This window comes from Aspergillus affinis (assembly GCF_023601865.1).
Source record: "Aspergillus affinis strain CMG 70 chromosome Unknown NODE_31_length_300061_cov_88_125253, whole genome shotgun sequence".
In the NCBI taxonomy this organism is placed as follows: Eukaryota; Fungi; Ascomycota; class Eurotiomycetes; order Eurotiales; family Aspergillaceae; genus Aspergillus; species Aspergillus affinis.
This window is the reverse complement of record NW_026515812.1, coordinates 193,091-218,072: the sequence shown is the minus strand read 5'-3', so window position 1 is coordinate 218,072 and position 24,982 is coordinate 193,091. Positions and strand designations below refer to the sequence as shown.

Genomic DNA, 24,982 nt, shown 5'->3' with positions numbered 1-24,982 from the left:
TCATGGGCTGATCAGTATACAACTCTTACCCTCCGAGCGCGACAAACGTCCTGGACTAATTCACCGTCAAAAGAATTTCTTGCAGTCAATTTTCGCTTCGCTGTTTACTTCCGGAATCATGGAAGTTGATGTGTGTTGGGATGTTTTGCTACCACTTCCCGCTTGGGATGGATGCCTGATGGCCTGAGGTGGCAATCTGCCAAGCATTTCACCTTTGGCTCATGCAGACCTCTTGTCTTCAACCAAGTTGATCATCTCAATTTATTGGGATCTTATTGTGATCATCTTGATGGTATCTGCATTTAATCCCCACGTAACCCTTCTTGATGACGTATGGGTATCTCTATTTCACCTGACAATACCAAAAACAGAGTCTCATTACAAGAATTCATCAAAATATATACCTCTGCCCTACCCTAGATCACTAGTCAACAACAAAAGCACCAGGTGGCTACTGCAGTGATCAAACAGATCCCATAATAAATGGAATGGGTTTCTTGACCAAAATTATGAAGTGGATTTATTGCCCATATGAGAAAAAGAGGTTCTCCTTTGTGTTGTCTATAAAAAAGGCGATGGCTTGGCAATTACACCTCAGGCATCTGCATCCACACCTACAGAATATACCGCACGGACGGACCCATTCATGATTTCCATGCATGCCCGACAATGGGACTCAGTGTACCCCATTTGTCTCAGTATGCTTGATATGGGGCTGCTCTGGAGCATTATCTAGCGTCCCATACAAGGATCGAATGATCTCCTTCTGTTCTTTATAGTGCAGGATCGCCGATTGGCTTTCAGTGGCTGGCTTATCCAACGCCGCAAATGCCTGCCGGAAGTCATCCTTGATATCTTCAATATGCTCGATACCAACGGAGAGACGAATGTGATCTTCGGTTACTCCGGCAGCAAATCTTTCCGCATCGGTAAGCTGCTGGTGCGTGGTGGTCCACGGATGGACGACGAGGGTCTTGGAATCTCCCAGACTAGACACCGTCAGCACAGAACGATCATAGACGTCCAGGAGGAAGAAACACGAACTTGGTGGTGTTGATGACCATTTCAAGATTATCACAGAGCCGGAATCCCGCCTGCTTGCCACCTTTTATACCGAAGCTGAACACAGCCCCGTACCCGCGCTGCAAGTACCGATTCGCATTGCGGTGGCACGGATGATCTTCCTGGCCTAGATGACGCACCCATGAGACCTGCGGTTGCTCAGCGAGCCACTGGGAAAGAGCCTCCGTGTTTGAGGCGTGCCGATCGCATCGCACAGCCAGCGACTCTAGCCCGATCAGCAACTGTTGAGCAGCCTGCGGGCTGAGCGTGCCACCAAGGTCTCGCAGGACCTCGAACTGGCATCGTATGGCGAATGCGCGTCGACCGAACTGCTTCCACAGGCTGACTTCGCCGCTTCCTTCCGAGGAGCCATCTGCGTGGAACTGAGGATATTTGTCTCGATGCTGGCCCCAATCGAAGTTACCGGCATCGACAATAACGCCGCCGAGGGTGGTTCCGTGACCGCCGATCCATTTTGTGGCCGAGTGAAGCACGATATCCACGCCATGATCGATTGGGCGGCAGAAATATCCAGCACATCCGAAAGTGTTGTCGCACTTTAGATAGATTCAACATTAGAACATGCTTGAGAGTCAACCAGGAGATCAGACGAGACTCATACAATCAGCACAATTCCATTACTATGTGCGATCTCTGCCAGGGCCTCAAAGTCCGGCACCTCATACTTCGGGTTACTGATACTCTCGACAAAAAGGAACTTCGTTCGGCTATCGATCTGAGCGCGGAATTCTTCCGGATCGTTGGACGACACGAAGCGGCATTCGATTCCGAGCTGGGGTGCTAGGACCTTGAACTGGTGGAATGTACCACCATGGACTGTTGAAGAAGCAACAATGTTATCGCCGACGCCGGCAAGAGCCATAAGTGTCATCGAGACAGCCGCTGTACCGGAGGCCGTGGCGCATGCTGCTACGCCTCCTTCTAAGGCAGCCATGCGGTTCTGGAAGACGCTGACTGTGGGCTGTTCGGATGTTAGGTGATTTTGGGTGTTTAGCTGGTGAGGGACAGATGAGCTCACATTTGTGATACGGCTGTAGATGTTTCCAAACTCGCTGAGTTCAAGTAATCGAACGCCATGCTCCGAGTTGTTGAAAGCAAAAGCCTGTGGGATCCTATCAGTCTTCGCACGCCAAGTTGATGGACGTTCTACTAACCGCCGAAGTGTAGATGGGGGTGGCACAGCTGTTTAGGGAATCTGGGAAGCGCCTGGAGATATATCTATTAGCTTCTTTGAATGATGGATAGTGTACGCAATCATGAATTACCTACCCAGCATGAAGCTGTAACGTCTCAAAGCGTTGAGCGCCGGGCTGGATAGGATGCTCTAACATGGTGAAAGAGTTTTTTTCCCTGAAATTCGAGCGTAATTTTCAGAGCGTAATGATTTTTTTTTATTCATAAAATCTGTGAAATCAGAATCGTGCCTCTTTTTCTGTCTTTAAAAGTTCGCATAGTGAATATAAGTATGGCCATCCCGTAAGAGATGCTCTATCTTCAATACGTATGGCAAATATTGAATGACTGTGCAGGTACATGATATTTTGTTTTGTTACTCATTTATAGACTGGCATGAGGATTCAAAAGGCGAATAAAGCAAAAAGCCAAAGGACCCGAATGACGGGATTCTGGAGCCAAATCACTGACACTGCAGCTGCACCGTAATCCCGAACTCCGAAACGTCGCCCATTTTCCTTGGAAGGAACGCCGAACGCCGTATACTAAGAAGGGTACTCCGAGATGACGCATCATTTCTGCTATCTGTCTTTCTTTTGGATCCTGCAATCTCTATTCATTGAGAATTCACCCTCAATCCCAAGAAGATACCACGGCTGTAAACCACCATGTCACCGGTCGCCGTCATCTCCAGCACGGTGGGCTGGATCTACGTGCTTCTCTGGTCCATTTCCTTCTACCCGCAAGTCCTCACCAACCTGAATCGTAAATCGAGCTCCGGCCTATCCATAGACTTCACGCTACTCAATGCTCTGGGTCTGACAGCCTACACCGTATTCAATGCCGTGCTCCTATATTCGCCCGTTGTTCGCGCCCAATATGCCAGTCGGTTACCGGGAAGCCCGACGCCCCCGGTGCAATTCAATGATCTAGTCTACGCGGCGCATGGGGCAGGAATCTGCCTGATCATGTTTAGCCAGACGCAATGGCCGCAAATGTGGGGGTTTCGTGGATCAAAGGCGGCTCTTAGCATGGGTGCGATAGGGGTGTTCTGGGCCTGCATTGGTGTCATCTTTGCTGGTGTTGGTAGCGTTCTGGTTGGGGTTTTCGAACGGTGGGAGTGGCTTGATGTGGTCAGTATAAACCCTTTAACCATGCCCTTCTAAGAGTGCATTGACATACTGACATCCTCCGAAGGTGTACACGATAGGAAATATAAAGCTCTTCCTCACGGTCGGGAAATACGCACCCCAAGTGGTCCACAATTACCGTCGCCAGTCAACTGAGGGATTCAGCATCTATGCCATTCTTTTCGATTTCACGGGCGGCTTGCTCTCAGTGCTACAATTGCTCTTGGATATTAGTGAGCAAGGGAGCTGGTCTCAGATGAGCACAGGAAATGGTGCGAAGTTCGCACTGGGAAATGTTTCAATGGTGTTTGATATCACGTTCATGGTGCAGCATTATATCCTGTATCGGCATCGGAGTAAGGGCAAGGCAAGGCGGGATGAAAGAGTTCCGTCAGAGGAGGATCCATTGCTGGAAAATCAGGAGACATGATCTATTCTGTCTATAGAGTTTGATGCAATTACAATGTACATGAAAAATAGAGCAACAATATATCTACCTTTCATGATCGAAGACTTCACTTCCAGTGCCGATATGCGAATCGAAAAGCACAAGCAGTCAAGAACATCATGCCTGCCACGACACTCCACAAAACCACCAACAATGGATCCTTAGCAAGGGGCGAGAAGGCCATGCCAAGGGCATAACCCAGGCCTGAAGTTCCGATATAGCACGCCTGAAGGACAGACTTCATGCTTTTCGGCGCATGACTGTACGTATATTCCGATCCCGTGGGCCAGCAAAACACCTCAGCCAGAGCGATGATCACAAACGTGGGCAGCTGAATCAGTACATGAATTCTGTTCGGGGTCCGTCCGTCCGACGCCGCGCATTCAAGTGGGTGATTGTAACAGGGGCCGGCACCGTAGATGAGGGACTGGACGATAGCCGAGTAGGCCATGGCGATGGACATGATGAAGAAGCCCAGTGTGATGCGGTTGATGGGGCTGAAGCGGATCTTGCGCCGATTGAGGAACGGGTATAACCCTTTCTGGATAACGAGGCCGAAGAAAACGTATGCGAGGGGGTTGGACGACTTTATCAGATCATTGGGAATACCGTGGGTTTCCATTTGACCTGCTTGTGAGATGGCGACTTGGGCGCCCTCGCCCATGCAGAGCCAAAATATAGGCCATCCAATACTGAAGCCCACCAGTCAGTGGCAAATAACCTCGCAGATGTTGAAAAGCACCTACCAGATTTTAAACGCGGAGAGTCCGTCACGCAGTTCTGCGATGAACTCCTTCTCCCAAGGGACAATCCTTCCATGTTTCTTTTCCTGATTTTCGGGCAAAGAAGCGTCGAGGTCAAAACCGTCTCGTGCTCCGTACCATAGGCAGCGAAAAGCCTTGGGCAGAATAGATCCCTGCGCCGGTGGGTGTACTGGTCTGCGTTAATCGGTGTGGCCTGGAATTAGATTCAAATGAAAAAGCTTCGCTTACCGAATATCCGTCCTGCAACCTGCACCAGTATGACACATAGAACGACTGAACATAAGTCAAGCAGATAAGCCGACCAGAAGCCGATGTATTTCTCCATCATGGTCGTAGCAATACTGCCTAGGGACCCGGCATTGACCATCCTAAGAAAATGAGTGCATGTTTACGACAAGGAACCTTAAGATCTCATACCAGTAATAGAGGTTATAGATGTACTGGATAGTCAACTCGCGATCAACAACCACGCGCTTGCCGTTCTTCGTTGTTTTAATTCGCAATTCATGCTCGGTGTATTGATCCGCTGTGCATCATTAGAGTATGATCGAGGGATCGAAGAAGAACACTTACCGATAAAAGGCTGCAGGGAGGCCTGTACTCCTCCAAGGCCAATCGCGATCAAGATTGCCCCGGGAATGAATCCAGCTACCGCTATGCCGTCGCGCATCATCCACGGAAATGAAGTCGCCAATAACACTGCGGAGCCAAGCATGTATATTCTGCAGTTGCATGAGCGAGCCTGAAAAATAAATTGGGAGCCGGGAGAGCGCACACTGTGAATATTTGCAAAGACCGATATCGCCCTAGCCATCCATCTACTAAAATCGAGCATGGCAAGGGTAGGATGTTGACGAGTACGGTAAATGCGAGATTGACTGTGGTAGCTTGCGATTTTCCGAGACCAAGCGCTCCAGGAATGAGATCCGAGGGTTCATTTTGGAGATAATTCTCTAAGAAGCGAGCTGGGTCAGCTTTTGCTTCATTTCCTTGAGTTTGCCAGGAACATACGAAAAACGCTTTGGGTTCCGTAGTATGCGAACCGCTCGGCCATTCCAATGAACGCTGCCACCCATACTCGGAGAGGAAGCGAGTCCGCCACATGTTCTAATTCTCGAATTTCGTCTTCTGTCGCAAGTTCCCCGTCTGGCATGGGGTTCGAGCTCAAAGGAACCGATTGCGATTCGGCTTTCGCGGCGTCGAGCTCGTGCATGGTGTCGCGATATGCGTAGGATGCTGGGTAGATGGGTCACAACAAGAGGACAAACGAGAAACAAAGATAATTTAAGAGCTAAATTGAGTTCCAATTTTTCACTTCTTATCATGCGGCGAATTTGAGCCCAATAATAATTGGGCAAGTGGTTCGGAGTTGGAACGGAGTTCGGTGCTCAAGGCTAACGTCGGATGGTTCTAGATCGTGATGGATGACATAGTCTGGGCCACGAGTGACAGACCAAGGAAAAGGGATATATAGAAGTCTCCTCGTTATCCACCCTTGAAGTGCAAAGCAGCTTGGCACCATGGCAGGCTCCTGCATTCTTATCGACCCAGTGTCAACCAGTGAGTTCCAACCACGGGTGCTACCTGACCGCATTGCTGACATGCTTACCCCAGATCGATTCTATTTGGATTGGCAAATTCTTGATGTTCTGCCCGTCGTCGAAGGAGCGAGGTTTAAATTAGTCCATGTTGTTCTGAAAGCCACTCAGGATGAAATACCGGAACAGATTCGACAGCCGCTTAAGCAGAGCTCAGACCTATTGGCCGTAGATCTGAGCTCCGGAAATTCTGCTGAGGTGGAATCGACAGATAATGAGTCGCTGTTTATCTGGCTGCATCAGTTGCTTAGCACCAGGAAGACAACTGAGAGTCGGACCTCCGTGATTCTGGTGGTTCCTCAGCAAGAAGGGTATATCATCCGCAGTGACTTCGTGGAGGAGCGTCTCCGAGGATCCAAAGGCGTGCATCAAGCTATCGGATTTGTCCAGCCTGGGCAACTAGTACGGCCGCCGACCTTAAATGAGAATTCAGCGACACATCAAATCACAAATTATTTATCCTCAGTCGTGGGCGGCATCGTCCTGGAAGATGAAAGCAAATTCCCCGCCAACAAGCAAACGCAACACGAACTGCACGAGAGACTGGCATTTCCATGGCTCTCCACAACTCCGATCCCTCGTCGACGAATTGCACTGGTCGGAGAAGTGCGCCCCTATCATCTCTGCGCGAGGCTTTTTCACGCTGCGCGCACTCTTGGAATTGATCTGGTTGTCGTGGATTCCGCTGGTCACTGGTTACAAGACGGGAATTCTACCCATTCAAACCTCCGAGAGGCATTCATAGAAGTGGATATGGAAGTAACCCCAGATCTACCGAAACGCATAGCCGAGGCAATCCGCAACTATCCTCGCCCCATAGATGGCGTCACGACCGTCACAGAATTTCTCCTAATCCCAGTAGCTCGGGCTGCGGAGATACTAGGTCTCCCTACGTCGCCATCGACGGCTTTTGCTAAGTCGGTGGATAAATATGAGACTCGTCGAACACAGGGATCGGATGCTTGTCTTCTTCTCTCAGGCCCAGAGGAGCTTAACAGGTTCCTAGCTAACGGCGGAGAAGGATTTCCACCAGCACCTTGGATCGTAAAGCCTTGCAACGGATGGCATAGCTTGAACGTTATGAAGGCCACAACCACGGAGTCACTGAAAGCGGCAGTTGAAGTTGTCTCGAGACACACAGCTTACTCACGAAGTGGTGCTTCCGATGAATCCAAGTGGCAATCCAACGTCCTCGTTGAGGAGTACTGCGATGGGCCCGAAGTCGACGCGAACTTCGTGCTTTGGCGCAGCGAGATCTTATTCTTCGAAGTTGTGGACAATTTCCCTTGCACAGCCGATAGCGGTACCGGAGACGTTAACGCGGATTTCAAAGAAACACAATTGGTGTTTCCCACTGCGTTACCCGACGCCGAAAAGCTGCAATTGCGCCAGTCGTTGTACGAGTCCATTCGACGCCTGGGCTACGAATCTGGAATTTTCCACGTTGAAGCACGAATGCGCAATTCCACCTATGAGTACCGGCTAGACGAAGCTTCTGGTAGTCTTGACCTTCGTCCGAAATTGACTGCTCCTTTGAAGGACCCCGGCGTATTTCTAGTTGAAGTCAATGCTCGGCCACCCGGGTATGTCGATGCCAGCGCCAGCGCCTTCACCAATGGTGTGGACATGTTCGCACTACAACTGCTGCTTGCTTTGCAAGACGAGTCGCGGATCCGAGCACTTTCGACTCCGTTCCAGTCAAGACCTCATGTGGTCATTAGTGCCATCCAGGCAGACAAGTCGGGAACTATCGTATCCGAAGACCCGTGGCAGGACTTCCATCAGAGGAACCCAGAGCTATCTAATCGAGTATTTGAGAGCCCGATGAACTTCAAGAAGGGGGATTGGGTGGCTGACCCTAAACTAAGCACCACACCCTGGCTTTCGGGGTTTGCTGTTCACTCATATGAGGGTCGTACCGGTGTTTTAAAGGCAGCTGAGCAAGTGAGAAAGGGATTTGAGTGTGTCATCGAGGAGTAAACAGGAATCCAAATCTAACTAGTTAACTTTGTTTTCGTATGACAAAGAAGGGTCTCGAAGCTCGGCGTTCGGAATTCACTTTCGGCACAGTCCATTCCCTTCTGGGTTTAGCGTCAGAATTGTTTACTCCTTCCCTTTTTAGCTCGTAACTACTCTATCCAACTCGGATGGAATCCATAAAACTATCAAATGCCACGTCTACGCTCGAAGTAACGGCGACTAATGACCTCGTGGCTCCATCAGACCTGCCATTATTTATCGCGTATTGTTTCATGCCGGCCACCGCTAGAGCACTGTCCAAATCCACAACCACACGTGTCTCTCCAAACACGTCGGCAATCGCCTTCAGCACGTCACGGGTGTCCACCAACACTGTATTGCTCAATGCTTCTATGAAATGGCTAGTTGCTGCGATCTCCCTCAGGATGGCGGGCAGAGGTTTGAAAGGCCCTTGATCGCATGGCTCTGAGCTTTGTCGTAGGCCTACCCCGATGACTTTCACCTGGGGCGCAAACCGATTCAAATATATTCCAATTGCCTCCAAAGTAGCTCTATCTTGGAGACTGCAGAAGATAGCCTCGAGCGGGGGGCCCTCTTTGGTTTGCTGCAGGATCTCTAAACCCACGGTCCCAATGCCGGCAAGGTAATAAGGATCGGCCAGAGGCTCCACATGAGGTACTTGCTCTTGAACTGATGAAAGAGTAGCACCTATCTGGCTGCCATTTATCTTATGAAATGCTTGGACGACCGCGCACCCCAAGGAGCGTAGCTCTTTTATGTCTTGGGCGCTCATAGCTTGGGAGACAGCGATTGTAACTTGCATCTGCAGCAGTCGCGATGCCCAAGCAATCGCTTTTGCATATTTTTCTTTGCAACGAGAACGAAAATCAATATTGCGAGTCTTTGGGAAATGAAAACCGCAGAGACATACCATAACCAACGGCGGAGAAAACAATCCCTCGCCAACGCTCTTCTGGCGGGATCTGGCTCATTCGATTATAGGCACCTCGAACATGGGCGCTGAAGCTGAGCTGTTGCTCTTCGCGCTTCAGAAAAAACTTGTAATTAACCGGTGGATCCACCCCTGCAATTTGAGTCAATGGCGTTTTGACAATGCGACCATTCACGGCAGACGTAATGATCAGCAGGGGATACTGAGAGAATCGGTCAGTTTGGACAAAATGGCTTGATCCAGTGATCTGAGATACCGACATCGGGTGAAGAGCATGAGACACCGGAAGCGCCAACTTCGTGACATGTCTTTGGACTTTCTTTCGAGATATCGAGTTCGATCATCTTGTGGAGACAAATGGAAGGAACGACGGTCGGGGAATTGTGCGGGAATGTTGCTATACACTGTTTGATTCTCATAGATGACAAGCGAAGGAAGGAAGTGACTGTTGACCGATGCACAGTCAGTTCGGCGTTAATTCCGACCACTCAGATTGCTCGCCTTGTTGCCACGCTCCTGCTTACCGTGAATTTTCATTTGAATATCTGGATAGTTCTGACGCCTTTGACGTGTGATCAACCTGCCTTTCTGAATTAGATTCTCCTGCCTCATGCAGCGCAAACCCCGAAACACATTGGATATGACCCCGACAATTTTGCAGTATGGTTTATGGGAAAGCCCAGTGACTTTGGATTCCATATGTCGAGAGAGCTCTTCAGGTAGTGTGCGAGTTGATGTGCGTGTCTGTTGAACCCGTTCACATTCCGATGAGCACTGACTCGCAATCTCAATTTAGGAGACAAGCGGAAGTGTGTATGGTCTACGAAGTGATCCAGATGATAGGACGAAGATCATCTCCATAGGCAAACCCTCAACCGACTCGTCAGGAATCCTCCCTGCTCCGTACAGTGTTGGAACACGAGTGTACGAGTATGGCGGTGGTGCATTCGCTATAAGCAAGAAGGATGGCAACATCGTATTTTCTGATGGCCCGAGTAATGCCGTTTGTGTCCTCGACCCGCGTACTTCAACAGTCTGGAGAATCATTGAAGACCCGCACTTACGCTTCGCGGATTTCGACGTGCACCCGAGTTCCTCTCATTTGGTCATTGCCATTCAAGAAAACCAAAAGAGGCCGATATTGGAGCATCCCAAACATTCGTTGGCTCTGATTGATACACACGAGAAGAGGGTGATAAGTCTAGATGAATCAGAAGACTTCTACTCGCAGATGCGATTCTCTCCTGACGGCCACCATATCAGTTGGCTATCCTGGAACTATCCTCACATGCCTTTCACCGGGGCTGTGTTATATAAGGCGACTTTTGACGGCGATAAAATCACCCAAAAGACACGGATCGCGGGAGAGCCGGGTGCCCGAGGAATAAGTCAGCCTCGATGGAGCAGCGACGGTACACTATATTATCTAGATGACATCTCTGGATTCTGGCAGCTGTGGGCATCTGACTCTGCACAGCGCCGTCCTGTTCCCATTAATATTCGTGGGCTGGAAGCTTGCGATTTTGGAAACGCCGAGTTCAGCTTGGGAAGGTGAGCTTTCTGGCACGATAACTATCGTCGATAGTGGGCATTTGCTAATGAGTGCTGTCAGTTGTTCCTATCAGTTTCTTAGAAACGACGTCATAGTGTGCGCAATCACAATACACGCCGTGAGCCAGGTTGTCATAATTGATCTGAAGTCCAAGACTGCCAACCAGTTAGAACTGCCTTTGATGCATGTCATAACTGATGGAGTCCGCCGTGTGAACGATCAACAATTCGTTTTGGTTGGAAGCACACCTTCGACTCCAACGTCCGTGTTTTCAGTGAGCATTGAGCAAGAAGGATTTCACTGGAAGCAGGATCAATCTTTGCCGACTGTGGCCTTATCGAGTGGCCTTATATCTAAGTCTCAACCAATCTCTTTTCCTCGTACTCACGGGCCAGACCAGAGTGGACTCGGTCACGGATTTCTCCTTCTCCCTCGCAACCCAGCATACAAGGCGCCCCTGGATGAAAAGCCACCTCTTCTAGTGTGGGCACATGGCGGGCCAACGAACCATTTCAATCCAGGATTCTCGTTACAGCAACAGTACTGGACCAGCCGTGGCTACGCGATCCTGCTTCTGAATTATGCCGGTTCTACCGGTTATGGAAGAAGCTATCGACGTCTTTTGGACAGGCACTGGGGAGTAATAGACTCTGCTGATGCAGCTAGCGCAGCTAGTTACCTGGCCTCAGCGAACTTGGTCAATCCCAAAAGAATTGGTATCGTGGGACCGAGCGCCGGAGGCTACCTTGTACTAAAAACTGCCTGCGACTTCCCTCATCTTTGGGCCGCCGGAGTTTCGGTGTTCGGTATTTCAGACACAAAGCGGTTTGCGGAGACGACTCACAAGTTTGAAAGCGGCTATGCAGAACAATTGCTCCCAGTGAAGCTTTCTGGTCCCGACGAAGAGCACTACCAGGTGCATCATGACCGAAGCCCTGTGGCTCACGTGGACTGCATCGAAGCACCAATACTTCTACTGCAGGGAACAGAGGATCGAGTGGTAATTTCTGAGCAATCTGTGATTATGCACAATGCTTTGACACAACAACACAAGGTATCAGAGCTCTTGCTCTTAAGGGGAGAAGGGCATAGCTATTGGGCAGGCCAGGCATTGAGGCGCAGCGTTACAGCTCAGGAAAGATGGTGGAGAAAATACTTGCTCGGTGTAAAACCGGTTCCCTGAAAACATGCGGATATTCAATCTTTGTTGGCTTCAATTATCAACTTCTTTGCCATAGAATAACTTTTGGATGCGCTTTTATTGAAGACCTCCAACTAGTTAGATTGTGCCTTCCAGATTAGGTAGTCAGCTCTTCAGACTTTTGAGCAACTTCGGTGTCTTCGTCTCTTCAATAATCTTCAGCATATTTCATCAAATCGTCACTTCCATCTATGGAGCATCACTTCTAGCTGGTACAAAATCCCAAACTGGATATAGCCTGATGTACTTTTGATTTCGTTTCCACTTCTTGATGTGGTGTATGCTGACTGCAAGCCTCTATCGAGCGAGCATCGATCGGCGTTGGTCTCCGCTCAAACTCCTGCCATGGATTTATTCCGAAATGAATTCTCCCGGTCAAAACTAAATTGGGCCACTGGCTGAGAGATTGACGAATTTCAGAACCCATTTACAGCAGAATGAGCAACATTTCGGATTCCGCCCCTTACAATTTTCGGAGTACTTTTCGGAGTTCAGATAACGCTGCACAGTCAGCCCTTTATAACAGGATGGTTACAGCCATTTTTGGGACAAACTGATCCCAAAGACTAACAATAACATACAGTAATTAGGAAAATATGAGATGTATCCAGCAAGTACAAGAATGGAGGGGTCCGCGAACCCAGATCTGGGTAGTAGAACACCAGCTATTCTTGTCTACAAATCGATACTGACATCATGCCCGACACAAACTCGCTGAACCCCTCTCCACAAGCCACATGGAGAGTTATACCCATTCAAATTACAAGCGAAGAAGGTGGTACTGAGAATGAGTTTGGAAATGGTATTTCCTTGCCCTTCTTGCTACAGCTCGCCTGGGGAACTCTGTTGCGAGTATATACGGGCCAGGACGAGGTGAAGTTTGACTACCAGTGCCTCATCTCGTCTTCCTTTGAAAGCATCGAAAAGACTGGATACGAGGAAGTCTTTATTCCACAAACTCGCTCTGTCCTTATACCCGGGAATCGACCTTTTAATAAAATCACGCCTTCACCATCAACGGGAGATCTGGTCGGCAACTACAAACAAGAAATTGGACAGGATAGCATGATCCAAATATGGGGAGCTCCAAAAGGTACAATGGCCACGGAGGCTTATGCAAGGCTATTGGTGGACTCAACGCCGCAGGAGGTATGCAAGAGTATATTAATCGATTTGGAGGATGCACTGACACAGAGCAGCGGAGTATCCTAATTACTGGCGTGGTCTCCCACGATGAATGCTGTGTGTTCCTCAGTCTTCGTCAGGGCCAAACCTTCTTTCATTTAGCAGACCACATTGCGGACACGTTTCGACACCTTCTTCAAAAAATAAGAGAGTATCCTTTATCGACCTTCAATGAGTTGAGACTTGTGGGGCCCAATAACCTTCGGCAGATTGAAGAGTGGACCGCTGGCACTGCTGTCATTCGAGACGACGACAAGTGCCCTTACGAAGCCATAGAAACATGGCCAAAACCTTCTCCAGCTATAGACGCGTGGGATGAAAGAATTTCGTATGGTGACTTAACTCATCTCTCAAACGCATTGGCTGGCAACCTTGTTTCCATCCATGGAGCACAACGCGGAGAATATATCCCTGTTTGTTTCGAAAAGTCGGCATGGGCCATCGTTGCTATGCTTGGGATTCATAAAGCTGGTGCTGCCTTTGTTCCTATTGATCCAGCCTGTCCACCATTGAGGTTGGCCGAGATTTTGCAGCAGACTAAAGCACGTTTGCTTCTAACATCGCCCACCATAGCTGACACTACTAGCTGTGTATCGAAACTCAAAGAGGATTCGTCCACAGTACTGAGCATCGTACACGTTGACAGTGAGCTATTGGAACAGGAAATCACACGGGATGTCATAAATCATCGACCGGCTCCAACGGACGTCGCCTATTGTCTTTTTACCTCTGGCAGTACCGGCAAGCCCAAAGGGGTTGTGGTTGACCACCGGGCTTTGAACGCGAGTCTTCGTGCTCATGGCAAATATTTTGGTTTGAGTGCAACTTCGCGTGTTTTACAAGGCACCTCTTACACCTTCGATGTTTCCTTGACCGAATGTCTAGGCACCCTGTATCATGGAGGCTGCGTGTGCGTTCCCAAAGCAACAGACCATCTACACGACACTGTTGGTTGCATCAATAATATGGATGTCAATTGGGCATTTTTCACGCCATCGTTCGCCCAAATTTTATCATCAAACGACGTCCCCGGGCTAAAAGCCCTCGCCCTCGGTGGAGAGGAAGTTCCAACTGCATGTGTCGAGCAATGGACGGCACCTGGCCGTCGTCTTATCAACGCATACGGGCCTACAGAATGCAGCATTTTCTCCATGAGTGGAAACATCAAACTCGATGTTCATTCTTCAGGAAACATTGGAAGGGCTGTCGGAGGCCTTTCGTTTGTCACTGACCCAACCGACCCGAGTCGATTGATGCCCATAGGGGCTCCTGGCGAGCTTCTTCTTTGTGGGCCAATACTGGCTCAAGGTTATCTCAACGACAACGGGAAGACCGCAAAGGCGTTTATCGATCCACCAGAATGGTTCAAGAATGTCGTCGGGTGGAAAAATGAAAATCGCCTCTATAGAACTGGGGATCTTGTTCGCTATTGTGCTGATGGCACGGTGGAGTATCTGGGCCGCATCGATCGACAGGTCAAGATCCATGGCCAACGCATTGAGCTCGGGGAAATAGAAAGAGCAATAATCAGCAGCAAGGAATCAACAATTGCTGTTGTGGATGTTGTATCCCGACCTAACATGCCCAACGACCAAGTTTTGGTGGCTTTCGTTGCTGACGAAGATGGAAAGAACTATGGTCCTCTGCATGCTCTCGATACCTACGAACATGCAGTCTCTATAAAAGACCTGAAAGCCCGTCTGGCATCCCTTCTTCCTCGTTATATGCTCCCGTCCGATATTATTTATCTTTCGCATGTTCCCTTATCAAGCTCTGGGAAGTTGGACCGCGCTGCACTTCGTAATTTAGCGGCGGATATACTGGGAAATCATCCATCCGGGCAACTAAAGGAGGACAGACTCCTGACGGAGACAGAGGAGCTCATCCAGCTTACTTGGAGTCACGTCCTCTCCATACCACAACACGCCATTCGTGTGGATGATAGTTTTTTTCGCTGGGGCAACTCGCTGGCCGCAATCAAACTGACAAAGCGACTCCAAGAATGTGGGCTACAGATTAGCGTCGCGGACATTTTCCAGGGCCCAAGCATACTGGATATGGCAGCGAAGGTACGACAGACGAGCAAATCGCAAGGAAAGATGGATCTGATTCCGTTTGGTCTCATCGAGCCGAATGCTCTCCCTGAGGTTTTGGAAAATGCAGCACAACAATGCTCAGTGAAAGCGGATGCAATTCATGATATTTACCCGTGCACCTCGACACAAGAGGCACTGCTATCACTCACCGTACACAACCACGAGGCATACAACGCACAATATGTGTACCATCTCCCCCATGGTACCGACATCGACCGGTTTCAGAAAGCATGGGATAGCGTTTTCCGATCAACACCGATTCTGCGAACGCGCATTATCTCCGGTTCTCGCTCATTTTATCAAGTCGTTCTTAGTGAAAATATTGAATGGCTAAAGAGTTCTAACCTGGAGGAGTATGTGCAGAATGACCAGTTGATTCCTGTCGCATTTGGCCGCGAGCTCACGCGGTTTGCCCTCATTCCAGATCCCAATGGGATTGGGATCTGCTTTGTGTGGACCATCCATCATTCGCTCTACGACGGTCACTCAATGTCTTTAGTACTAGGAGATGTTCAACATGCCTATGACTTAGGGTATCATCCTCAGAGGCCTCTCTTCAGCAGCTACATCCAGTCATTGACCGATGACTCTCGGGACCTTGCTGCCTTTTGGCGTGGATCTCTCGATGGTTTCTCGTCACAGACATTTCCACTAAAGAGCCATCCGGAATATCATCCAGTTGCAGATCGAACGATAACGCTTTATCCCTCGACTCAAAATAGGGCCTCGATGGAAGTATCTCATTCGGTAGTACTTCAAGCAGCGTGGGCGATCGTCTTCGCTCGCTATGTGGAATCCACTGATGTGGCTTTCGGCGTGACATTGAGTGGTCGATACGGCTCCCTACCCTCCATTGACGAGATCTCGGGGCCTACCTTGAGTACCGTCCCGTTGAGGGCTAGAATAGATCGTGAAAAGCCCGTGGATTTGTTCTTGAGAGAATTACAGACTCACCTAGCGCATATCATGGAGTGCGAAACCATCGGGCTTCAGAATCTCAGGAAATTGACTGCAGCTACGCAGCGTGCTTGTGATTTCCAGACCTTGTTTGTTATCCAGCCATCTCTTACCCCAAATGATGATGATGGATTGTTCAGTATAGGTCATCTGGCTTTCTCCCATGAGACAATAACAGGGTATGGACTTACTGTTGAAGCCCAATTGGATGAAGATGGATTGTCAGAGGTCAGGGCACACTTTGATTCTTCTTTGATTGACGAGCAACAAGTGGAACGCATTCTGAAACAATGGGAGTATGTTGTGAACCAATTGTACACCACCACCAGCCCAGGCCGGCAGTTACGAGAGATATCGCCTGTGAGTCCAGAGGAGGTGCGGCAATTGTCGCAGTGGAATGCACCAATCCCAAAGACAGCAAATGTGACTCTCCATGGACTCATTAAGCAGCGCGTTACCGAGAACCCTGACAAAGAAGCGCTTGTGGGATGGGATGGATCATATACCTACCAGGGTCTATGGAATGCCAGCGATCGGCTGGCTGCACACCTGAAGGGATTGGGCATCCGGAATGACGATCTCATCCCACTGTGTTTGGAGAAATCGTCATATGCCATTGTGTGCATGCTGGCCATCCTCAAAGCTGGAGCTGCATTTGTTCCTTTGGATTCTAGACATCCTCCTGAGCGCCTTGCAGGTATTGTCGACCAGATTAAGCCTCGCCTGCTAATTACCTCTCCTCAGTATCAGAGCTTGTGGGATAACATAAACCATCTTGCACTTGATGCTGATATCATTGCCGTGCTCCCTCGCCTTTCGGCTGACTCCGATACCTCTATTTCAGCGACGGAAACAAATTTGGCATACTGCATTTTCACATCCGGCTCCACAGGGCAGCCAAAAGGAGTACTGATCGAGCATCAGGCGATATGTACTAGCATTCTCAGCTACTCACGTCGTTTGCAAATCCATGAAAATGTGAGAACACTCCAGTTCGCCTCCTATTCATTTGATGCTTCGCTTCTCGAGCTTCTGAGTGCACTTGTGAATGGAGCCACAGTCTGTACGCCGTCTCTCGATGAATGCATGGATTCTATTAGCCAGACGATTCAACACTACGGGCCAACATGGGTGTTTCTCACCCCATCCGTCGCCCAAATGCTATCTCCGGCGAGCGCGCCATCGATTCAAACTCTCGTTTTGGGTGGAGAGGCCATTACGCGATCGGTGATCGCGACTTGGGATGGAAAGGTCCGGCTTTTCAACGCATATGGTCCTACCGAATGTTCCATCGTCTGCGCTGTCAATGAAGTCCGGAGCGAGGACGATGTGGGCGTGATCGGGTACCCGAGTGGATGCGCCTTGTGGGTCGTCGATCCTGATGATCCCAACGAACTAGTTCCCATCGGTACTGTTGGTGAGATGCTTGTTGAGGGATCCATTGAGGCGCGCGGGTATCTCAACGATGCCATCAAGACAGAAGGAGCATTCATCCCAATTCCACAGTGGCGAAAAACTATCAAAGATCTATCGACCGAGTCAACACGGATGTACAAGACAGGCGACTTGGTTCGCTGGAACGAAGACGGGACTCTATACTACTTTGGACGCAAGGATCTCCAGGTCAAAGTTCGAGGACAGCGGGTCGAGCTGGAAGAGATTGAGTCCTGTATTGTGCATCCGGATATCATTCGAAGCGCAGTGATTCAACCTCGTCGAGGACCATACTCTAAGAGGCTGGTTGGGATTTTCACGCTGAGAGCGAGCCAGCCAGCCACTGATGACTCTTTCAGGTTGATACCCACGCATCTGCAGAAGACTGCATCAAAAGTAGTCTCCTCAATTCGAGAGAAGCTGTTGAGCGAGCTCCCTTCCTATATGGTCCCGGATGATTGGATTGCGATCGAAAATATTCCGCTTACGGCAGCGGCCAAAACAAATACCAAGTTTCTTATTCAGAATGTCGAAGAGATCACAGCAGAACACTATACCTTGGCTTCAAAGATAAGCGAGGGCGAGGATGAGTCGACCTCTAAGCCCGCATTGACTCCAATGGGAGAGGTGCTCCGAGATCTTTTAGCAAGCCTTCTGCAAGTCCCTGGAGACAGTATTCATGGCGAGACCTCCTTCTTCCGAATTGGAGGCGACAGTGTTTCCGCGATGCAACTAGTCTCTCAATGCCGTGCCCAAGGACTGACAATCAGTGTTACTGACGTGCTCAAATACAAGACTGTCTCCAAAATTGCGGAACGGCTTAGAAAGAAAGCCCTACCTACATCAGCGCCAGCAGTACAAGACTCGGAACCAATTGAGACAGCTTTCTCTCTCTCTCCGATACAGCAGCTGTGGATGGATTCCGTTCCGACAGATAAGGTTCCTGTCTTCACTCAGAGTTTTCTACTACGTTTACGACATGATGTTTCTCCAGTCGCCCTTGAACGCGCCCTTGTCGCAGTGGTCGAACGACACTCTATGTTGCGGGCTCGATTCTCCCGGGAAGTCGATGGACATTGGACACAGCGCATCACGACAGACTCTCGAGGATCATACAAACTTATAGAGCACAAGGCCGCCGTTCCCGAAACCGAAATCCCTGGGCTAACCGCATCCGCAAGAGCAAAGCTTGACGTTGTCTGTGGCCCGACAATAGTAATAGAGCGCTTTGATTCCATGAGTGGTGACTCTCTTCTATTCGTCGCCGCGCATCACCTGGTTGTCGATTTGGTGTCTTGGAGAATCATTCTTCGGGATTTGGAAGCCCTGCTCGAATCGAAAGTTTTGTCGCAGCCATTTTCGGTTACCTTCCAGCAATGGTGCCTGGAGCAATCAAGATGGCAGCTATCCAATGCGTCTTCCAATCCGGCGTCTCCCTTGAGCATCCCACCGTCCGACCACGACTTCTGGGGTATGTCAGGCAAGACAAACCATTACGGATCGGTAGAACGCCTGGAAGCGAAGGTTGAAACCAAAATATCGACGAGCCTTCTTAGCCGATCCGCCGATGTTCTAGGAGCCGAACCCCAAGATGTCTTCCTCACGGCATTGTTGATTGCCTTTTGCGAGATCTTTCCTGACCGCGCAGAACCAGCTATTTTCAACGAAAGCCACGGCAGACAAACATCCGATTCCGATATCGATATCACTGAGACTGTTGGATGGTTCACTAGCCTCTCTCCAATCTTACTTCCGGGTATTCCAGAGAAGAAGTCCATTATCGAGGTTCTGCGTCGGGTGAAGGATAACCGTCACAGGCTCCTAGAAACTGGCAATCAAACTAACCATACGGCGAATATGATTCAGCGCGACCAACGAAGAGCGACAACAACGCCAGAAATCCTTTTCAATTACGAGGGCATCTTTCAGCAACTTGAAAAGCCCGATGGATTGTTCCACTTTGTACCACAACACAACGGTGACCTGGCGGATATGGCAGACGACGTACCTCGATTGGCTCTCATTGAGGTTGCAGTACAAATTCACGAGGGCCAGATTGCCATCAGCAGCCTTCACAACCGAGAGATGTCTCACCAGGGTCGTATCCAAGGATTCGTCCGGCAATACCGAAAAGTCCTGTTGGAAATGAACCACGCCCTGGAGCAGCAGGTGCAGCCCGTGCACTCTCTGAGTGACTTTCCGCTGGCTTCTCTGACGTATCAAGAGCTGGACGAAGTAACCAAGGCAGTTGAAGAGGGTGGGGTGCAAGGAATCTATCCCCTGCTGCCAACACAACAAGTGATGTTGAGTCGCCAATCTAAATTTCCTGCCCTATACAGCCCCCGATTCGTGCTTAGGCTGCAATCGAACGCTGGAATTTCACCCAATGGAGTGGCCGACGCTTGGAAGTCGACTGTCCTTCGCCACGCGATCCTTCGAACGGTCTTTCTTGGCACTAGCTCCGACGGAGATCCGCTCCAAGTGGTGCTTGAGAGGCTTGAACCGCTCATTTCCTACCTTCCCCATCCGGCAAAAGACGTTAATCTCCTCGACCTACCCATTTCACCATGGGAGGAGCGCGAAGCTCATCACCGGCTCATCATCTACGAGCAGGATGCAGGATCAGTGGAGATGCTGCTCCTCGAAATCAGTCACGCCCTAGTCGACTTCCCGACGATGGAGGTAGTCTTTGAGGACTTTCACAATGCTCTCAGAGATACACCTGTCCAATCAGGGGGCTCTTCGTACCAAGATCTGATTGCATATGCAGTCGACCCCTCACGCAGGAGTCTCGCAGAGGCATTCTGGACCGCCAGATTGGCAAATGCCCCGGCCAGTCATGTTTCGACCCAAGGTTCGAGGAGCGGCAGCGATCATTTCTTCGGAAAACATCGGTATTCAGACGTGCAATTGGGGCCGGTCACTCCGTCAGTGCGCGCAGTCTGCCAGGACCATGAAATATCCCTTGCCAGCGTGGTCCGGCTCGCGTGGGCGCAGGCTCTGCGGGAGTGGCTGGCGGCCGACGACGTTACCTTCGGCGTGGTGCTCAGCGGTCGAGATATCGAGCTGCCGGACGTGCACCAGATCGCAGGGCCATTCCTCAACTTCGTCCCATGTCGAATCTCCTTCGATTCAAATTCCCCTACCACTACTAGGGTCCCTAGTCTGTTGAGAAGCTTAGATGAGGCTTATCTCGAGTCCCTAGCTCATCAGATTCGGGGATCGACGGCGGGGTCAATTCTGTATGACACCATCGTGAATTACCGCAAACACAATAATAGCAGAGATGGCGACAGCATTGGCACTAAAATCGAGGGTCGAGAACACGAATTGGTGATTCAAGAGGCGGTCGATCCTTTCCATGTGAGTCCCTCTTCCCCTGCTAGTGCTTTATTCCTTTTACACGTTTTTTCCATCGAAGGAGGAGGGGATTCTCCAAAATGGGCAGATCCTTGCAGGATAAGACGAGACGTAACTGACACCAATCCTTCATTCCAGTTCTCGATGGTGCTCGAAATTGACGAAATCGATGGCGCGCTAAACGCAAGGATTGCGTACTGGACCGGCCGGGTGTCAGAGAAGGTTGTAGCGCACTTTACGAAAACGATCCCTGTCGTGATGCTGAGGATTGTTGAAGCATTTCAACTACGTGAAAATCCGTAGCGGAGAAAGTCCAGACCAATGTGATTGCTGAATATTATTTGGTTTCTTTAGCGACCGACTTCTAGCCCGGAAGGAGATGGGCTAGATAGCACGGTACTCCGTACTCCGTATCTACGACTGAGAAGGTGAAAGAATTTTTGATTTTTCGCTCAGTGCGAAAATGAAATTTAGCGTCATAACACTTCTCTCATAGAATGGTGTTTTTTTTTTTTAAAAAAAAAATCTACGAATGTCGAACGCTCGTTTAAGCTCGGTCAGCGGCGGATACAAGTCCGCCTTAAAATGGCCATATCCTGATTGTGCCTGACATGAGTAAAGGAGCCTGAACCAGGCTATAACCAACTTATTAACAAAATCTAATATCTTTCAGAGCCGACATGTTTATGCATGATCTCCTAGCTCTGGTCTATTCTAACCAGGTACTAAATGCCGACTTTCCGGGAATGTCTTGGATTGCCCGAACAGTTATGGACCTACGGAGGACATGAATGAAGAGTTAAATTTAGCTCCGCAGAATGGATGTTTACTTTAAATAATGGGTGGCATTGAAGGGACTCTTTTGAGGAAATGCCCACAGCCCATTCTGAAGACAGAATGTCGTTATCTATTAGTAGAGCAGTTAGTGCTTACGGGGGACCGTTAACTACGGAATAGACTGCATACGTTGCAGTGTTACATCATGGGCTCTCAACAAGAGTCCTGCCTATGTCGAATCATGTTTTTCTTTGCCTCATGGGTCAATATGTTTGCAAATGAAAGATCCTCAGGATGAGTCGGGCTGTACGTGGCTCCGTCTTTGGAATTTAGCCACTTAAGCTACATAGACCTAGCTCGATATAAATCCTCGGCGAAAAGGCAAAACCTTCATAGCGAGCCCCGAACAAAGTCATTTGCGGCGAAAATGGTCATGCAAAGGACGAAATTCCCCGATCTTCCGGGATCCAGCCCATCAGATTTGCCTTCGAGGATACATTCGTCCAAGGAAGATCAGCGACGGGCGCGCAATCGACAGGCACAACGCAATCACCGTGAGGTTCCTTGTTTCTCTTATCACTTGCCGAAGCCAGGCACGCTAATTGACGGCTGTGCAATAGGTAAATCTGTGAAAGAGAAGTTGCAGGAGTATGAACGACTGCGAGGAGAAAACCAAGTCGACAAGCACCCTGTCAATGTGTCGGAACAAGGATCTGAGCACGCAGTACATCCGACGTCGACACTGTCCACACCGCCTCTTAACCAGGAGTACAATGAGCCCGCGACAGATCTCAGATCCTCCGTCACTCTAGAGCCAACGATTCACTTCCTGGAAGATGAAGGGCCCTTGCTATCAGTGGACGATATTGACCCGCTCAGCTGGGAGTGGAACTACCTCTCACCGGAGTGTGAGATGCCACATAAAAATGCAACACAAGATCAGAATGTAAACCACCCCTTTACCTATCAGCCTTCTCGATCTAACATAAGCAGCCACCCACTCGTAGTATCGGCTCGAGAGCACTCTCGGAACACTCATCCGAGGTACCCGGCAGAACCCTTCTACATCAAGCCGTACTTGGTGATAACGTGGGCATGATCTCTGCTTTGCTGGAACACGGGGCAAATGTAATGGCGCAGGATGGGGATGGCTTCACCCCGCTCCATCTAGCCGCTTTTCGAGGAAACGAACAATCGGCTAGCATCCTGTTGAGGAATGGTGCTGCAGCAAGTGTTTGCATCCCTTCCGGGGCCGGTTTAACACCAATCCATTTAGCCGTACAGAACGGACACGTCCCATTAGTGCAGCTATTAATCAAACATGGAGCGGATGTGAATGCTCGGTATTGAAGCCCGATTTTAGGGATTCGCGCACTGTCCAGCCTTGCATGGTCTTGGTGTGATGAACGTGACTGGTTGCTTTCATCGTTCGTTTCTCTGCTGGTCAAGAAACAGAATACCTTTTGAATAAAAGAATAGACCAATGAGCCATGGCTGATGTTAACAAGACTCATATGAACAATTATCTCAGGGGGCGCAAGGCAAGTCTTTGCTCCCACGAGCGCAAACTTTGATCTCGAAATCACGAGACAAAGACTCTGATAGGAAGCAAACGGCAGCGTCACGAAAATATAAGTCGAGAACGAGCCGAGATCCAAGAAGCTCAGGAAAATCATTCGTGTTCCAAACCGTTCGTGCCAACGCCGGAGACTTCATCGTAGATTTCGTCGTCATCCCTCTCTTGTCCGTAGAGAACCTCACATACACCGCCGACTGGAACATCTAATACCGCATCAGTACCTTCGCCCCATATCTCCTTCCAATTCACTTTCCGATTCTGCGGGCCCATGATTTGAAAGGAGGTTGCGCCCGGTCTCATCTTTGTGGCGCCACCAGGGCGTCGTCGCCCTTTACCATCAATGACAGCTACATTGGCCACTTCATCGACAATATTCTCAACACTGTTCATGGGCAGTGTCAGGTACCCCGTGTTGTACGATGCCAGGGCAATGTAAATGTAGATGATAGACATGACCAGCCAGGACGGGAAGGCCAACGACCACCATCGATTAGGATAGTAATAGATGCCCAGCTGATGTAAAAACGGGGACGGGAGATAGGACCAAAGGATATACATCACTAAAACCCCACGTTAGACAACTCTCCGACTGCTGCATTACCAAGATCGACTATCACTTACAGAAGGCCAGTGACGAGGCAAGATATAACACAAATCCATAGTATTCATACGTCGGAACCTTTGGACTCGCTCGGGGAACGGTCGTGGCGCGCCGTGCCGACTTCGCGACCGCAGCTTCGGTGTCGTTCGGGGTTTCCACGTCCGAGCTATCAGGGGTGGTAGGTCGAGACGTGGTTGTAGAGAAAGGAGGGCGCAACAGGGAGGTCAGAGACGGGGAAGGCGGTAGAGGCGTTGGAGGCCGATTATAGAACGGCGGAGCAAAGGCATTAGGGCCATGTAGCGAGCTCGATGACTGTCGAAACGGGTGATGCATCGCGATGCCATCCTCAGGTGATTGTTCCTCTGAATCCGTGGATGCGTCCGAAAAGTGCTGATTGTTCGAGGAATATTGGGTCTGAAAATCAGCCTCGTCCTCTTCAGCCTCAGAGTCCGCATGTAGAGGAGATGTTATAATGTCTCGGTCATCCTCGGGATAGCAATCGTGTTGCGCGTCGTAGGAAGGAGTGGTTGCGGCGAGATCGTCGGGCGCGAGGGGAGGGAATGGCTGTTTTGAATCGAACGAGGAAAGTGCGGAGGGAGTGTCTGAGTCATTGGACAGACATTCGGGCTTTTTCCTCGAGCTGCTGGTGGATCTGGACATGGCGATGTGAGCAAAAGCAGAGAAGTCGAGTTGAGGCTGGTCGTCGCGAAGCGTCCTCAGGCACCGCAGCTATACTGCCACACCTCACCGCCCTGTGGCAGGCAATTACGAAGTCATTATTTCGTGCGACTCCTTCCAGTAAACAACCACAACAACCACTCCGGGGAATTGGTTCTGAAACGGATTCAGACGAACAAGATCGATGAGTATCTCCATACATCTATTTGCATCCAATACTCGATAAGCTTATTCTGGACATATGTACATACGGTACTCCGTAGACGTTGGCCTGATCCACGACGCCACCCTTGACTGTCTCACCGCAGCTTGACCAGTCCAAAAGGCTGAGTGTACCGAGTGATGCTTGCATGAACCGGCTTGGAGAAAGGCAGCCACATCATGCCTTGCTAGGAGGGATGGATGATGACACGCACACGTTGCTTCTGTTTAGC

General features: G+C 49.8%; 9 protein-coding genes across 9 annotated transcripts; 5 read left to right on the top strand and 4 right to left on the bottom strand.

Annotated features, from left to right (window-relative positions):
• Positions 1-676: 676 nt before the first annotated feature.
• On the bottom strand, positions 677-2,414 carry KD926_006210 (O-acetylhomoserine aminocarboxypropyltransferase/cysteine synthase family protein; the record flags this gene model as incomplete). The annotated part of the gene is made up of 6 exons (XM_053099186.1): positions 677-989; positions 1,045-1,619; positions 1,685-2,044; positions 2,102-2,185; positions 2,238-2,289; positions 2,353-2,414. 6 exons carry the CDS (start codon positions 2,412-2,414, stop codon positions 677-679), a joined length of 1,446 nt encoding a protein of 481 aa, XP_052957067.1.
• A 510-nt stretch (positions 2,415-2,924) lies between these two features.
• KD926_006209 (putative L-cystine transporter) lies at positions 2,925-3,816 on the top strand (the record flags this gene model as incomplete). The annotated part of the gene is made up of 2 exons (XM_053099185.1): positions 2,925-3,389; positions 3,454-3,816. 2 exons carry the CDS (start codon positions 2,925-2,927, stop codon positions 3,814-3,816), a joined length of 828 nt encoding a protein of 275 aa, XP_052957066.1.
• Positions 3,817-3,901: 85 nt separating this feature from the next.
• On the bottom strand, positions 3,902-5,811 carry KD926_006208 (oligopeptide transporter; the record flags this gene model as incomplete). Its single annotated transcript, XM_053099184.1, has 7 exons — positions 3,902-4,526; positions 4,581-4,767; positions 4,827-4,966; positions 5,016-5,124; positions 5,172-5,320; positions 5,395-5,551; positions 5,610-5,811. The coding sequence occupies 7 exons, from the start codon at positions 5,809-5,811 to the stop codon at positions 3,902-3,904; spliced, it is 1,569 nt and encodes a 522-aa protein (XP_052957065.1).
• Positions 5,812-6,118: 307 nt separating this feature from the next.
• On the top strand, positions 6,119-8,176 carry KD926_006207 (ATP-grasp domain-containing protein; the record flags this gene model as incomplete). The annotated part of the gene is made up of 1 exon (XM_053099183.1): positions 6,119-8,176. One exon carries the CDS (start codon positions 6,119-6,121, stop codon positions 8,174-8,176), a length of 2,058 nt encoding a protein of 685 aa, XP_052957064.1.
• A 154-nt stretch (positions 8,177-8,330) lies between these two features.
• Positions 8,331-9,390, bottom strand: KD926_006206 (threonine dehydratase; the record flags this gene model as incomplete). The annotated part of the gene is made up of 2 exons (XM_053099182.1): positions 8,331-9,043; positions 9,108-9,390. The coding sequence occupies 2 exons, from the start codon at positions 9,388-9,390 to the stop codon at positions 8,331-8,333; spliced, it is 996 nt and encodes a 331-aa protein (XP_052957063.1).
• A 348-nt stretch (positions 9,391-9,738) lies between these two features.
• KD926_006205 (aminopeptidase C) lies at positions 9,739-11,863 on the top strand (the record flags this gene model as incomplete). Its single annotated transcript, XM_053099181.1, has 3 exons — positions 9,739-9,864; positions 9,925-10,679; positions 10,741-11,863. The coding sequence occupies 3 exons, from the start codon at positions 9,739-9,741 to the stop codon at positions 11,861-11,863; spliced, it is 2,004 nt and encodes a 667-aa protein (XP_052957062.1).
• Positions 11,864-12,577: 714 nt separating this feature from the next.
• Positions 12,578-21,216, top strand: KD926_006204 (uncharacterized protein; the record flags this gene model as incomplete). Its single annotated transcript, XM_053099179.1, has 3 exons — positions 12,578-13,030; positions 13,081-20,916; positions 21,052-21,216. 3 exons carry the CDS (start codon positions 12,578-12,580, stop codon positions 21,214-21,216), a joined length of 8,454 nt encoding a protein of 2,817 aa, XP_052957061.1.
• Positions 21,217-22,117: 901 nt separating this feature from the next.
• KD926_006203 (ankyrin repeat domain-containing protein) lies at positions 22,118-23,040 on the top strand (the record flags this gene model as incomplete). Its single annotated transcript, XM_053099178.1, has 3 exons — positions 22,118-22,244; positions 22,311-22,636; positions 22,684-23,040. The coding sequence occupies 3 exons, from the start codon at positions 22,118-22,120 to the stop codon at positions 23,038-23,040; spliced, it is 810 nt and encodes a 269-aa protein (XP_052957060.1).
• A 322-nt stretch (positions 23,041-23,362) lies between these two features.
• On the bottom strand, positions 23,363-24,900 carry KD926_006202 (uncharacterized protein; the record flags this gene model as incomplete). The annotated part of the gene is made up of 3 exons (XM_053099177.1): positions 23,363-23,829; positions 23,891-24,522; positions 24,800-24,900. The coding sequence occupies 3 exons, from the start codon at positions 24,898-24,900 to the stop codon at positions 23,363-23,365; spliced, it is 1,200 nt and encodes a 399-aa protein (XP_052957059.1).
• Between the last annotated feature and the right edge of the window lie 82 nt (positions 24,901-24,982).